This window comes from Mixophyes fleayi, chromosome 8 (assembly GCF_038048845.1).
Source record: "Mixophyes fleayi isolate aMixFle1 chromosome 8, aMixFle1.hap1, whole genome shotgun sequence".
Taxonomy (NCBI): domain Eukaryota; kingdom Metazoa; phylum Chordata; class Amphibia; order Anura; family Limnodynastidae; genus Mixophyes; species Mixophyes fleayi.
The window spans coordinates 28,372,631-28,389,262 of record NC_134409.1 but is presented as its reverse complement, the minus strand read 5'-3'; the positions used below and the strand labels follow the sequence as shown (position 1 = coordinate 28,389,262).

At 42.7% G+C, this 16,632-nt stretch overlaps 1 protein-coding gene across 6 annotated transcripts in view; it reads left to right on the top strand.

The window, feature by feature from the left end:
- The first annotated feature begins 578 nt into the window (after positions 1 to 578).
- The window catches only part of SMG7 (SMG7 nonsense mediated mRNA decay factor), a 41,095-nt gene continuing 25,041 nt past the window's right edge, over positions 579 to 16,632 (top strand). For 5 of the 6 annotated variants that reach the window (XM_075182244.1, XM_075182243.1, XM_075182242.1 and 2 more), the window contains exon 1: positions 579 to 797. In XM_075182244.1, coding sequence (XP_075038345.1) covers positions 769 to 797 — 29 coding nt within the window. In that variant the 5' untranslated portion in view covers positions 579 to 768. The remainder of the gene's footprint in view (positions 798 to 16,632) is intronic. The other variant, XM_075182245.1, reaches the window with a different exon arrangement.

Sequence of the window (16,632 nt, the reverse complement as noted above, 5' to 3'; positions counted from 1 at the left end):
TTGAATTTTCTCTAATTGTCATTTCAGCCTGATCTTGAATATATATGAAATAACTGAAAACGTAATTATAAAAATCAAAGTCTCTATTTCTATTTTTGTTATTTTATATAAGCACAGTAGTAGAAAAAACACAACTCATCCGTACTTGAGTTCAAGAGGTTCACTAAAGTTTCACTTCAATATGTAAAAGCATGGGATCGAATTCTCTAACCATAAGATGAGAGGTATAAAATGTCATATAATAAGCCTTGTATAACATTCTACGCATTACCACGTACATTATTGTAGATACATATAATAGAGCGATGGCCCAGGGCAGCTGCTGACGCACTAAGCCTGCCCAGCGCCGCCACACACAGTTGCCTAGGCGATCGCTCAGTAGAACTCGTTGCTACGGTAACAGAGTTCTCTCGCTCTCTCGCTGTCCTTCTCTCATCATCACCTCCTACTTGGCTGTGACGTCACTCCCATGCTTGAACGTTTCGCGGCTGCGCACTGCCATCGAGTGGGCGTGTCTACAGTGAGCGCTGGGAAGCTGCAGCCGGAGGGATATAGTAGACGCACCGACCGGAAGTGCTGTTTAGATAGCTGTTTCCGGAGGGGAAGGCGTTCAGTGGGACTCTCCGGGGGGTTGGTTGTCAGGGGGGCTTTGCAAGCCCGGGGCCCCGAGCTCGCAGGCGGTGGGGGGCCCGGAGAAGATGGCTGAATCACGACCGTCTCAAATTTGAGCCTGTGTGGATAGACCGATCCAGAGAGCCCCGGTGGAGGATGAGCCTGCTGTGTGCGCAGTATCTCCGGTGAGGGGGCAGAGCCAGGTTATAGTGACAAGTGTCAGATGTCGTGATGCCCCCATCCTCGATATAGTGTGCGTTCTAATACCCCCACCTGCCCCCGTGATAGTGTGCGTTCTAATACCCCCACCTGCCCCCGTGATAGTGTGCGTTCTAATACCCCCTACCTTCCCGCGTGGTAGTGTGTTATAATACCCCCCTCCCTCCGTGATGGTGTGTGTTCTGGTGACCCCCCTCCCCTTGTAAAAGTGTGCGCTTTAGTCATCCGCCCCCCCTCCCCCCCTCCCTTATATTAGGAATAGTGGATTCTGGACACCCCCCTCCCTGTGGTAGTGTGCGATTCTGCCCCCCCCCCCTTCTTGTGACAGTGTGCAGAATGGTCACCCCCTCCCCCCCCCCTTCTTGTGGCAGTGTGCAGAATGGTCACCCCCTCTCCCCCCCCCTTCTTGTGGCAGTGTGCAGTCTGGCTGCCCCCCCCCCTTCTTGTGGCAGTGTGCAGTCTGGTTGCCCCCCCCCCCCCCCTTGTGGCAGTGTGCAGTCTGGTTGCCCCCCCCCTCCCCTTCTTGTGACAGTGTGCAGTCTGGTTGCCCCCCCCCCCTTCTTGTGACAGTGTGCAGTCTGGTTGCCCCCCCCCCCTTCTTGTGACAGTGTGCAGTCTGGTCGCCCCCCCTTGTTGTGACAGTGTGCAGGTCGCCCCCCCCCTTGTTGTGACAGTGTGCAGTCTGGTCGCCCCCCCTTGTTGTGACAGTGTGCAGTCTGGTCGCCCCCCCTTGTTGTGACAGTGTGCAGTCTGGTCGCCCCCCCTTGTTGTGACAGTGTGCAGTCTGGTCGCCCCCCCCCCCCCCTTGTTGTGACAGTGTGCAGTCTGGTCGCCCCCCCCCCCACCCTTGTTGTGACAGTGTGCAGTCTGGTCGCCCCCCCCCTTGTTGTGACAGTGTGCAGTCTGGTCGCCCCCCCCCTTGTTGTGACAGTGTGCAGTCTGGTCGCCCCCCCCCTTGTTGTGACAGTGTGCAGTCTGGTCGCCCCCCCCCTTGTTGTGACAGTGTGCAGTCTGGTCGCCCCCCCCCCCCTTGTTGTGACAGTGTGCAGTCTGGTCGCCCCCCCCCCCTTGTTGTGACAGTGTGCAGTCTGGTCGCCCCCCCCCCTTACCTTCTTGTGACGGTGTGCAGTCTGGTCACCCTTCCTCTCTTGTGATGGTGCGCATTCTGGTCACCCCCCCTCCCTCTCTTGTGATGGTGCGCATTCTGGTCACCCCCTCCCTCTCTTGTGATGGTGCGCATTCTGGTCACCCCCCCTCCTCCTTGCCTTGTGACGGTGCGCATTCTGGTCACCCCCCCCCCCCCCCTTGCCCTATGACGGTGCGCATTCTGGTCACCCCCCCTTGCCTTGTGACGGTGCGCATTCTGGTCACCCCCCCCCCCTTGCCTTATGACGGTGCGCATTCTGGTCACCCCCCCCTTGCCTTGTGACGGTGTGCACTCTGGTCACCCCCCCCCCCTTGCCTTGTGACGGTGCGCATTCTGGTCACCCCCCTTGCCTTGTGACGGTGCGCATTCTGGCCACCACCTTCCCCCCCCTTGCCATGTGACGGTGCACATTCTGGTCACCCCCCCCTCTTCCTTGCCTTGTGACGGTGTGCATTCTGGTCACCCCCCTCTTGCCTTGTGACGGTGTGCATTCTGGTCACCCCCCCCCCCCCCTTGCCTTGTGACGGTGTGCATTCTGGCCACCACCCCCCCCCCCCCCCTTGCCATGTGACGGTGCGCATTCTGGTCACCCCCCTCTTCCTTGCCTTGTGACGGTGCGCATTCCCGTCCCCCGTCCCCTTGCCTTGTGACGGTGCGCATTCTCGTCACCCCCCCCCCCTCTCTTGCCTTGGGACGGTGCGCATTCTCGTCACCCCCTCTTGCCTTGGGACGGTGCGCATTCTCGTCACCCCCTCTTGCCTTGGGACGGTGCGCATTCTCGTCACCCCCCTCTTGCCTTGGGACGGTGTGCATTCTCGTCACCCCCCCCCCCCTTGCCTTGGGACGGTGCGCATTCTGGCCAGCACCACCCCCTTGGTACGGTGTATGTTCCGGTCACCCAACTACTCCCATGTGATAGTATGTGCTCAGTTTTATTTTGTTCTCTGGTGTGCGTCTTTTTATTTTTTTGTTTGCTTGTAAATGGGTTTTCTTATTATTGCTCCTTTGTATTATGATCAGCCGGTGGTATGTGTACTCCCCCAGCTCCTTTGTAGCTTTTCGGTCAGTGAAACATTTGTGAAACTCTTGGTGGTCACCCTCTCATGTTCATGCTGTTGTCAGTAATGGGTCAGTTAACCTCGAGTTAAGTTAAAGGACAAGCGGCTCTTAACTGGAATCTTGTGTATAAAATGTGACCGTTATATTGTGGACATACTCTTTACAGGGAGACTTCATTCACGCTTGTAACTTTTTTGTGACTGATTATGGCGTTTTACATATTTTTTTTTACTTTGGTGCATGGTCTACAAGATCACCTTGTTGTGTCAGCTAATTTCTGCAGATTGTGCATGATGTTATGACAGACGGATTAATAATTCTGCTCAGTGAAATAAAAATTCTAGGCATTGTCCTATAATACCATTTATTCATTCTGAGGTGGTTGCTAGAGTATATCATTGCAAATATTAATTTGTAAGGTGCCATAGTGCTCTGCAGCCCCCAAAAATGGTGATAATATAAAAACATACAATGGAGACATACATGGTAGAAAAAATAAACCCATGATTTTTGAATAGTCTTGTGAGCCATGCTTTAGTAACTTGTTGACCTTCAAGCTCTCAACACAAATATAGCGAATACAGATAGTGATGCCTTGTGGGTGCTGTATAGATCTGACAACTTTATGTGTGTAAAGTTAGGGACTTCACAGAAGGAGTTTCACTTGTCGTCTTGTCGCAGGGATGGGAGGTTTGTACTGAGCTTTCCCAATGTTAATTACTTTAACTTATTTGACTGTTCAAAATCATAAACTACCATAGTAGCCTTCTATTATTTCACATTAACTATAGCAATGAGCATTTTTCATCCTTGCTCTTCTTTACATAGAATGACATGGTTATTAGAGGCAATCTGTCTGCAAAGGAGGGGAAGAAGGGACATAAAAGGTAAATGACTTAAGAAAAAAACTCTTAATGAGCTGTAGGGTCTAGAAGTGGTGACACTTTATCCAAAAAATATAGGACACCAGTTTGCATAATGACCATAAAGAACCAAAGTTGTATCTTCTTTTATTGTGTCCAAGAACCTGAAGTCTCTTTGGTGTGTTTATGTGTTTGCCATTTCAAATATGTCACTAAACTAATGTGTATGTGATTATTTTGGAGTATATCGCTCACATGGCTGAACACAGATTGATTCTGAATGTTCTTGGTTTGTGCACGGGTGGATAACTTATACAAGACCTGGTTTATAACCTAAGAACGTGATTTAAAAGCCAGACGGATTGTGCACAAATATGCTGTAACCCATAGAAACCAGATTATACTAATCTTTATTATAGTGGCAGCATGTTCTGTGCTCTTCAATCAGAAATTTGTTCAGGCACATCGGTAGATCTTACAATCTAATTTCCTAACTGCACATAGTCACACATGCCAGGGCCACTTTAGTCAGAAGCTAATTATCCTACCAATATGCCTTTGGACGATTGGAGGAAATCAGAGTACCCACAGAACAATCAAACTTGCCACAAATATCAACGTGGTTTAAATGAATCCAATAATTATGCAATTTAACCACTGTGCCAAAATGATGGTTAATATGTGATTGGTTTGGTTAGAACATATTTATGGTCCTTGCACAATGCTATTGAATATGTCTCATAGAGGTATATTTACTAAGCTGCAGGTTTGAAAGCATGGAGATGTTGCCTATAGCAGCCAAATTCTTGCTGTCATTTTGTAGAATGTACTAAATGATAACTAGAATCTGGTTGCTGTAGGCAACATCTCCACTTTTTCAAACCCGCAGTTTAGTAAATATACCTCATGGTCTCTTTCTTTTTCCATATGCACATAACTGACTTCTGTGCATCATTTCGTACTTTATTTTCAAACTGTTGCACAAAGTTCCCAGTGGTTTAGATGAATGTAACAGACATTAGAAACAAACACAAAGTCCATGGGGTAAATGTTTCAAGCTGAGAGTTTTCTGGATTTTTCAGATTCTAGTCATCATTTATTTAGTACATTCTACAAAATGACAGCCAGAATCTGATGCATTGCTATTGGCAACATCTCCACTTTTCAAACTCGCCACAAAACTCTCAGCTTGATGCATTTACCCCAGGACTGCACTTGAAAACCTTGGTAACAATGGTGTGCTTTAAAAAAAATATGTAGTGCAAGGGAATAGAGCAGATCGTGGTATGTAAAAACATTCCCGATAGCACAGCTTATTTGAAATGGCTATGATGCCAGGTATGTACATATTAATTGGTGCGGAGTCCTTCCCCTTTATGTGAACATTGACACACCATATCCCGTGAAATATCCTTGTGTTCATTTGAAAAGTCATTAAGCTTTTATCTATATAACAAAGGCTTTAACTTGAAGGATATCTGTTGGATATGTTAGCGCTGCTGTAGTCTTTATTTTTTTCATTTTTTGTTCCTTCACTTGGTCCTAAAGAACAACTTGTAGACAAAAATAGAGGTTTGAGAAGCATACTTTTATCATCTAAACAGACCTATCTCCCTCACTAGTGCTACCAGCATTACACCGCATGTCAAATGCACTCTTGTTTATGCGGTGGGTAAAAGGCCTAAAATGGAGGCATTCATCCTGTATCGCTCCAGTTGTTGTGGAACTACAACTCCCAGTATACCCTGCCATCAGAGGGAGATGTGGTTCCACAACCACTGTTGTAAAGCATACGGTGTGTGTGTGTGTGTGTGTGTATATATATATGTATATATATATATATATATATGTGTGTGTGTGTGTGTGTGTGTGTGTGTGTATGTATGTATGTATGTATGTATGTATGTATGTATATGTATGTATATGTGTGTGTATACATATATATATATATATATATATGTATGTATACATATATATATATATATATATATATATATATATATATATATATATATATATATATATATATATATATATATATATATATATATATATATGTATGTATACATATACACAGATAGATATAAAATATAATGGCAAACCTTTTGAGTAAAAAAAAAAATATATATAATGGCAAAAGAAATATGTCAGTATGAAAAAGCAACTTGTAGGGGCATATTCAATTGTCAAATATGCCCGCGACATTAAAAGTATTACCGTTATTACGGTAATAGTAAGCTGGATTTCAGCTAGCAGCTCCCTGAGCCGCGAGCTGAAATCCAGCGAGAAAAGTACCGTAATACCGGTATTTACGCGCACTATTACCGTAATGACGGTAATAGTGCGCGGGCGCATTAATTTTGGCAGTAACGCCAACAATTGAATATGCCCCGTAGTGTTCACAAAAATGTACGGAAATCTGTCTTCTGCTTTTGTAATTAAAATCATGACCTGTTCTGTGGATGCATGCAGACTTTAACAATAGCACTAAAAGGCTGCTATAAAGACACACAGTTGAGATGCCACTTATTATCACTACACTAGTAACCAGTGCCCCGGTGATGCCCAATGACTCATTGATTTCCGTAGTTGATAGTGTATTGATGGGTTGTATACTAGATCACCCAAGCAATGGCTGCCTCAGTTTTATATGGGTTTTGTCAGATATGTTATGTTTTATAGTCATGTTACCATACATGCATGCCCATGTGTGGTTCTTACTCCCATTATCGACGCCACAGTGATGTATTTATATATTTGAGATCTCTAGTAGTGGAAATGAGTGTGCAACATGTCTTCTAGAGCATTGCACTCATCCGTTCACCTATTTTTGTTTATCTGGTTTCGATAATGATGGCTTCATTGTAGTTCTACAATCAGGGACAGGGCGAAAAATAGAAATTGTGTATGCTGGCAGATTACTTTAGCAAAACAAGCCCCTCTCCCATCCTACTTAGTTGATTAAGACAGTGTTTTCCAGGTGTCAGTCTGCTGTTACCATGTGAAACCAGTCACTGCTCCATTTTAAACAATGTTTTTTTTTTTTGTTTAATAGTCTGTCATTTAGCAGCTGTAATATAAGTGTTTGCATACTACTGTAAGTAGAACTATGGGATCCTGTGTGGTTTGAAAACTGAAAAGGACACCTGCCACTTTCATATCCCTAATTTGTAGTGTAGGTTTGTTGCTTAAAGGAATACAACCTAAAATGTTATATCTATATGAAAAAGCATCTTGAGGTGTGCGTTTCGTACTCCGGAGTAACAGGAGTTAATGTTTAGCTAACGTTTGACATTGTGTTAGGCTTTCTGTCTGTCTTCCTGTCAGCTCTTCTCTTTAATTGGCTGTTTTAGACACTGAAAGTTTCTCAGCAGCGTTCTTCTGTATGCTTGCAAAGTCTGGTGTGCGTACGAGAAATGCTTCCCCATGACCAAACACTTGCCTATGGAATGAAGTTTATGAAATGTTTCATTTATGTCAATGTTATTTTAAACGAGGTAGCTTGTATTTGAGTGTTGGTGAACCTTTTTTTAACGTTTCTCTCAAGTTTACCAATGGAAATGGAACTTTTCCTGGCACAATGAAGTTTTTGGTTTGTTGAACAGTGTCTGGTTACTGTTATGGCATTGTTCGCCATCTATGAAAACAAATGTTGCAATAAACTCAATGTACTTTACTAAAATTGCCTCGGACTTGGATGTGGACAATTTCTATGCCCTCATTTTTTTATAGCAGTTCTATTATTTTTTATTAACAATTCCCAGTAGCAATGTAGTCAGGAATGAAAAAGGGGGAGGGGTGTTTAGGCTGAGATTGATAGTAGAGGGATGATTGTACCCAGCGAATAGTCTCTAATGTGGTGAAAGTTGACTGGCAAAGTTTAGTAAGTGGGAATATGTTGTGGGTAAAGGGAGAGTTGCACCATAGTGATCAGCCCATGGTGACCAGACAGCTCAGAAAGCAGTAGGGGTGTCATAGCGTGGTTGTTATGCTCTCTATACGATACGTGGCCCACATGCTCTGAATAGTATTAGTAATAGTGGGTGAAACAATGTCTTTCCAGTTGGCGGCTACAAGGCATGTTGCTGCGATTACCATATGTCTGATCAACTTTTGTGAGTGACGGGAGATATCCGGGATGGGCCTGGGTAGCGGCGTGTATAGTACGAAGGCAGGCATGCTAATGTCTGTGATGGATCGTATAAGAAAGTGGACTTCTTGCCAGTAATGGCGTATTTTTGGGCATGTCCACCATATATACAGCAGGGTGCCTCGCTGACCACAGGCATGCCAACAGAGATCCGAGGAGTTAGGGAAAAGTGAGTGAATACGGGAGGGGACCCAGTACCATCTATAGAATATTTTGTGGGCATTCTCTCTTCCTATAATTGATATAGATGTTTTAGCATGATTAAGCCTAATTTTAGACCATTTCTTCACATCCAGACTCTCTTCCATGTCCCGCTCCCACACCAATTCATGGGGGTCTTTGGGTGGCTGATATTTTAAATCAAGATTCGGTAGATAGTTAAAATAAGACCTTTGGTCTGGAAGGAAAATGTGCATGGGGGCTAGATCTCGCATAAATAGCAGGTTGTGTCCCATCGTCCAGTGTTTGAAGAGATGAGCTATATTGTTTGTAAAAACTGGTTCAACCCATAAAATGGCTGCCTCCATTATTTATAGGCGACAGGTACTCTGTAGACTGTCTTCCAGGATAGAAATATGCATATCTGAATGTGATCTTTATGCTCTTTAAGGCATTGACTGTTTACATAAGGCTATCCATGGTGTGAAACTATACAGGTCTTGCCATACCATAGGGTTGTAGCGACTGGTTTGTACAGTATAGACTATAGTTTCTTCTCTGGGACTAGTTTCTGGTTAGGGTCTTGGTTGGTATATTGATTTACCTTTTACCTGTGATGACAGCCCTGGTCATAGCACAGAATGGTAGTATGTAGACCATTTTAGCTATGCATAATAATTCTGTGCATTTGTTTCACCAAACAGATTGAAAATGAACCCTAACTCCAAAGTGAACACTTCCAACGTATTCAAACAGGAGAGACTAGGTAATACCTGGTGTAGGCGCTACTTCACTGAAGCTATTTTCTTTTGAATACAGACCTTTATTGGCACTACACGGTCATTTGTCATAATAGTAAGGCAGTCAGTAAAACATCCAGTTGGACAGCGTTTCAGGTGAGATCCTTTCATCTCATGTGACAGAACACACCTTCCTTAGGTGTTTCTTGGAGCTGCTAGTTCTGTACTCCTCTCCCACTGTGTGTGTGTGTGTGTGTGTGTGTGTGTGTGTGTGTGTGGGCGCGCGCGCGCCCAGACAGATCACATTTCTGACATGTTCCTGCCCTCAGTGCTTTTTACAGTCAGTGCAGATTGGAGCCTTTCATTTGATCTTCATGCAGTCTGAACCAATTTTTTTTGCTATGTATGTTTTTGTGCATTGCAGTGGAAGTTACATAAATGTAGGGGCTTGTCACCTTGGACTAGTCTGTTAAGTCTTACTGTTCCTACTCTGCCCTTCATTCTTTCTTCAGTGGGTTGTGTTACAATGTGTCCAACTTGTCTGAAAGGATCAATTAAAGATTGACAGAAGCCAAAGTAAGAGAGGAGTGAAGAACATCCTTGTTCCATGATATGTCATGCAGAGGAGGAGGTTTATTTGGCTCCTGACAGAAGAGAAGAGTTGCTGTTGCGTGCCCTGTTCTCGGAGGACTTCACTATCCCTCACTTTGTCAGGCTGCTATTGCCTTGCATGAAATGCAAGCTATCCATGTTCTTTCAGTAAGAAAAGAATATAATCTGGGCTTCTGCCAAAAGGAGTAACTCTTCATCTTGCGCTCTGGACCTTTTTTTACTTTAGTTTGTGCCTCTTTCTATCCTGATTCCCAGATTGGGAAACTTCTTAAACCCAGTGTCACGAACACGCTCCTAGCTGTCGTGGCTTTGTGGTGATTTGCTGTATGAGGTCACACATTTCCAGCCCGCAGTCTCTCTTTACCTATCACACAGGTTATAGACCTACAGAATCTCCCCAAACAGCGCCCACACCCCCACATACTTCAGGTTTGCCACCACCTATTGAATACAGGCAATAGGACCCCAATATACTGTCCCACACTGGCACACGAGGCTTCTAGCTGCTCACAGACTAGCAAGACCCACACCAGCAAGCAAAGGGTTAACTCTTCACACCTCCAGACTGTTAGACAAATGTAAATACAAGCACGCACAGCTTCTTAATCAAATGTATCAACAAATCACACTCTGGCATTCAAAGGGTTAATTTGACCGAGCTATTTTCTTCTTAACAGGCTAATGGATTCGTTAGAGTATCAAGGACGCAACATATTAAATTATAGATTTAATATACAAAAGTACAGGGCATACAGATATAAAAAAATAATGAATAAACAATTAATTAATAGATTGATACAACAAGCAAAACAGTTTAAAATAAATAGCACTTACTTGAGTTTCATAATCTGTGCCATGGGAAATTGGCTAGGAAGATGGGCAGCTTATCGGTGTGAATTGATTTCCAAAAAAAAGTCTGACCACGTTCTGTAATTGGTCTCAGTCTTTTAAAGACACTTCCACACCTTTTTATATCCCCGGGGGGTTGTGGCCTGTGACACTTTTTTTCAATTACAATTTGCATGTTGCCTGACTTACTAACCAATTCTACTATGTAGCCTAACTTTTCTGTGGAGCCTCAAAGAGATCTAATTTTATCATTAATAATAACTCTGTCCATCTTTTGATACGAAACATGATGAAATTTTGACAATGTGACACATCTTTTCCAAAGATATGTGATTATAACTTCCCAGATACCGCCAGACATTCACAACCCTGGTGTGATTTCTGCTCCTCAGTATGGAGTGCCACCTGGATTTCCCAAAATATGAACTATGAAGACATTTTCCTTTTGATCTCATATTTCTATATACCTGTATAGGCCTTCAAAATACTGCCTTGGGCTGCAAGGATGTCTAGCTGGGACCGGCCCCACAAACTCTATTCAGGTGTCCAAAAACTAACTTATGTTAGGATATCTCACAGCAAGAGCTCTTTGAAGCTGCCACAGGTGACACTCCTATCTTCTCACAATGGACTGATTTAACATATTTGCACTGCAGTTATGATTCATCCCTTATAAATAACTGTAAGTTCCCTAAATTCATGTCACCCAACACAATGGTCCATGATATACCTCTCTGTGTGATACAGGGGTGGACCTTCTACTGTGTTTGGTCATCCAGTCACCATCCACTGATTTGTGTATAAATTAGATTTACTTCTTGGCTGGACTTCTGAATTGTCACATTATCCAGATCTGTGTGGGTTTCTTCGTCCATTCAGCTGATGAAACCTGCATCCATTCATATCATAGGATTTGTTGCCTTACAAAACTTCCTGAGTCTTTGTAGAGGGGGCAAATAACAGCTCGAGTCCATGACCAAGGGCCAGAGTTGCTGGATGGTGGAAGTGTTCACTATTTTTGCAGCTACAGTTACAATTGTGTGCATTACGTAGATAGAAGCTCGATCACTCAAATTGCATTCATAATCCTGTGTCCGTTTTGTACTGTCACTGGCCTGTGTGATCTAGCCCAAACGGGTCTTCACTTGGTCAATAGAGCTTGCTATGGAGACTAGGCACAAGGCAAAAAGCTATTGGACAGAATGGAAAGGTAACTTCTTTGCTTCACTGACAGGTTTTCTTGGTTGTGAGCTTGTACTTGGACATAATCTGTAAATAGCACGGAAACTGATGTATTTTCATTTACACCAATTCAGCTTGGAAAGTGGAATGCAGCTGTAGCACAGACTGAGGTAGAAGTGACAATATGACACACCGTATGTTAAGCCAGGCCTGGAGGCAGGAAGTGTGTAACAGAACTAGATAAATTCCAGTAATCAGGTGGTAGACAATACTCCTGAAAAATGGCTGTTGACACTTCTCTGGGGTAATCATTTCTTTTGATGTCCATGGATTTACATGGATCATCATCATCATTTTATTTATATAGCGCCACTGATTCCACAGCGCTGTACAGAGAACTCATTCACATCAGTCCCTGCTCCATTGGAGCTTACGGTCTACATTCCCTAACACACAGACAAAGAGAGAGAGAGACACTAGGGTAAATTTTGATAGCAGCCAATTAACCTGTTTTTGGAGTGTGGGAGGAAACTGGAGCACCCGGAGGAAACCCACACAAACACGGGGAGAACATGCCTACAAGATCAGACTGGTGGACAAAGTCATTGAGGTAGTCAAATATCCTCGTGACTGCCAATAATACGACATCTTTCCTCGACTGAAGACTAAACTTTAGTTCTGATGTGGTAATTTACTACAGCATACAATAATATATATATATATATGTGTGTGTGTGTGTGTGTGTGTGTGTGTGTGTAATGATTACTAAATTAAATGAATAGTTCTTCTGTTTGGCCTTATATAGCACAATTGAACATCATTGCTTTGGTTCTCCAGTTATTGTTTATGGTACTTAATGTTATCTGAAAGGGCTAACAGCTTTTTGGACTTCGTGGCGGTGTAATTTTCCACTTCTTTAGTTTGTCGTTGCTTACGGAGATGTAAAGGTTTTGTCCTTTGCGCTAGTGCTCAACACCCTGGAGAACATCAAATGAATACACCTCCCAGTGCCGTCTTTTTGCAACACTGGTTGGGTAACTGACATGGAGCCATTGTAGCCTTTCAATCAGCATTATCAAAACGCTGCGCTGAGTGCTATCTTCATTTAAACGTCTCCAGGGTGTCGAGCATCGGAGATGGGTCAGTTACCTGTGCCAACAAGGGCTTTTGTGGTTCCCAACACTTGCAGGAACATGGTGGGTGGGGGGTTTCACTAAAATAAAGTATTTAACGGTAGTTGTTTTTGTTGTTGTTTTAAACCTGATTAAAATAAACTATTGGTACTTTAATTTTACTAGTAGTACTGCAGTTATGGCATGAAATTGAATACAAAGATATGAACTTGCAAATGAATTGTCTATGTTGTCTACATTCACATGTCTCTCTTGGTTTGAACTTATAGGGGCATATTCAATTAGCTTTCCGATTCGCGGTAACGCGAATCCTGCACAGTATTGCCGTTAATACGGTACCGCATTAACGCAGATTTTCGTTCGCAACCCTATGGGCTGCAAACAAAAAATCCACGTTATTGCGGTACCGTGTATTGACTACGTGGCCCGTTCCGGCGCGATCCCGCGGACCGGAAAGCTAATTGAATATGCCCCATAGGCTTATATTTTCTATTGTCGGCCCTCGGAAAACAATGTAACGGGGGAGAGGAAAGCATGTAGAATATGTATTCTGCCAGGTGACACACAGCACAATTATATTCAAGCCTAGAAGAAACCAGGAAGCCTTGTAGATGTTTACTTATAGAATGCTTAACAATGGGTGATATTGTGATGGCACGGTCTTTTTAATCTGTAAACTGTCATTGATACCTGATACTTTCCTGCCTCCCTCTCTGTGATGCCTCCAAAGTGGCTGATTTCCAGTATATTATTTGATCCTCTAATGTGCTAACAGCAGCAAATGAAAAATCTATAATCTGCTTTTGATGAGTGGGAGGTATGTATCCATCTGACCATATATCCTGCACTCCCATGAGAACCATGCTTCCCAGCCTCCTACCATGGAGACATCAGGCTGGCAAATGCTTCCTCTGTCATTTTAACCCTCTCAATAATGTAAAGCCACGTACTATCTTTAGCATGACTGTTCTGTCAATTGTAGCTCTAGTTTGTTCATGTACAGCTGATGGTTTTGTTTGCTTGCTGATACTTTCAACTGGTCCTGTATTCAGTGCTCTCCCCAGAAAATTTTGACAGCCGTGTGGCATTAAGAAGCAGCCGGGTGGGGGCAGTTGCCCTGTTATAATAGGAGAAACAATGGTTTATTCTATTATGATAGGACTCTGCTGGGCTCCAGGAGCTGGGTGGCAAGTAAAAACAGCTGGGTGGTGCATCCGGGAAAAAGTTGTTGGCCAAGAACACTGTGTATTAATGTGTGTATATCTACTTTAATTACTTGCCAACTGATTGTTGTAGGCATGACTTTAACTTATTTCTATATGTGGAATTTGTTTTTAATCTTATTGGTCTGACCTCTAATAAGGATACGTACCCACTGCTTTTTAGAATTGTGTTATATGCATTAAAGCACATGAGAAATCTGATATCGTACCAAGTGAAACACTACCAATTTGCCTTTTTATATGCATTTAATTTGCGTTCCTACGTTATTTTGAGTGCTTCTTGTTCCATTTCAGGGCATTTAACGCATGTCATGCTTTTGAAAATTATACAATCATCTTTAATTGCATATCAAAACACTTTATTTCCTTTTAACGAGCGTTTAAATGCATTTCAAACTCATGAATGAAGTGGTTTATCTTGATAATTGCAGACTAGTTTGTCAGGACAATTTGTGTGTCACAATAAAAGCTAAATGTCAAAAGAATTTGGGTGTTTTTGGAGTAATGTCTGAAAATAATTTGAAATATGCTGGAATGATATGATTTTCATTGGAAATGAAAGTATTTAAAAAAAAAAAAAAAGTTTGTTTTGGGGTTTTCAATGTCTTCATTTGTTCATTAATATGACTCTGTTTAGCACAATAGTATATGAATGATGTCCCACCAAAAATAAAAATTAAAAATGATTTGCTTAGTCGGCATGTTGGTAGGTGTCTCAACATTCAAACATTTTTCTTCAAGTCTCATCGCCGTTGCTAAGAAAATATAAATAGCTGGGTCAGTGTGTTGTCTAGCTGTAGAACGGTAGTCCTTTTCCTAATGGTTAATTAATATGTTAGTATGTTTACCCCCTGATAAAAACTGGATGACCCAACTGATGCTAATGACCTTGTTTAGGTTCCTTACCTACTGTTTTCAAAATACATGCTATTACTGGAATTTTTTAATGATTCCAATGACTCCATACCTACAAACATTTGTACTTGCTGTTGGAAATGTATGTGGCATATATTGCCGATGCTCCTGTATAATTTACTTTGGTTCACTGTAAGTCTGCTCATTGGGATCTACGGAATGTCCTTGGTTGACTATCGCAAGTGCTTGTTAAACAACACAGAACTAGGTTCTGTTCGGTGCAGATGTCATTTGGATGGAGTGGGATTCTGCTTTTAAATTTAGTGTTGGCGTTCTTCTGGTCCTAATTTTGACTTGTTTTGTGTGTATTTTGGCTGTATGAACTGGGCACAGGAAAATTGGAGGACTTATTACTTTTGAGCTAATACATATTGAGGGAATACATATTTACAAGCGGGTGCTGTGATGTGAGAAGGCAGCCTCCCCCCCAGTAGTGAGGGTAGAGTGGTATGTGAACCATGACTATACTCATGATGCACTAGGTTCAATGCAAAGAGAAAAACAAATTCCTCAAGTGGCAGGTTCACCTCCCCTGTTTGTGTTGAGGGTCCCACTAATACTGCTATGTATTTAATGTGCAGAACCCTTCTACAGCTTCTGCATTCTTTTTGTATCTTTCTATATCGCCTCTGTGGCATATGTTAGCATCTACCTCAACTGAGGTCATAGCAAGGTGGCAGCCTATAGCACAATTAATTATATGGTTATTCACTTATTCACTAGTGTACGTACCGTTTGCAAGCTGGCCCACAACTTGTTTTTGTCTTTAGGTTATGTTTTTGTATTGTAATCAATGTACGTTTGGTTACAATGCTGTGGAATATGTTGGCACTTCATCATAATCATCCTGAATTTGCCTTCATATTATGTTGCATTGTATATCCACACTGGCACGTTTAAAGGGTGTTGTTTGTCCAGATTGTCAGCTCTACCACCCACCAAGTCAATAAGTAGGTATTCAGAGATTGTTAGTGGTTCATATAATCCTGCATTTTCCTACAGAAGATTCATTAATTCCTTCATTCATTGGTGGAAGTCTCAAAGACTCTAGGGGTTAAGAATTTCATTTATATTGTCTGTCCTGCATCCTGTCTCCCTCCTCCCTTCCTCACTAAATAGCTGTGTCTCATACACACACCACAGATCTAACTGTGTGTCTTGCCCTGGCCTTGTGTAGAGAGAAGGTAGTAATTAAACTGACAGATGAGTTTTGTTGATGCCGGGAGATACATCTCCCATTTCCTCATCTGCTTGGCACCATGTAGTATGGATGAAGTACGTGCCCTGGCTGTGGCAGTGTTTCTGTATCCAACCCCCCCTTTTGTGTTCTTATTTAGTGAATTGTGTGTGTAATTTGAACATTCTAAAGTAGTCACTTTAGAAGTTGTATTTTATATGTACATGTGTGACTTGTGATGCTGCTTGTGACCATTATAACTGCGGGTGTTTCAGCATTTGTGCATTCCCTTTTCTGTGTAATACATAGATTGTCACTGGTTTTCTCATTACTGGCTGCTTTCTATACACTGGGCCTGATATCGAGTTGAACTTGCACCAGTTTGCTTAGCATAAACTGGTAAAATTCGCACTGTGCAAGTCCACAAAGAGAGCAGACCCATATGCAGACTTGTGCATTTCTGTCATTTGTATCACACAGTTATGGTGTGTTCAAATAGAATGCAGCTCATGCAGATTAGGAGAAACACTCGTATATATGCCGGTTAGGAGGCCTATCTTCAGCAGCTGCTAGAGGGCAGCTACAAATACAC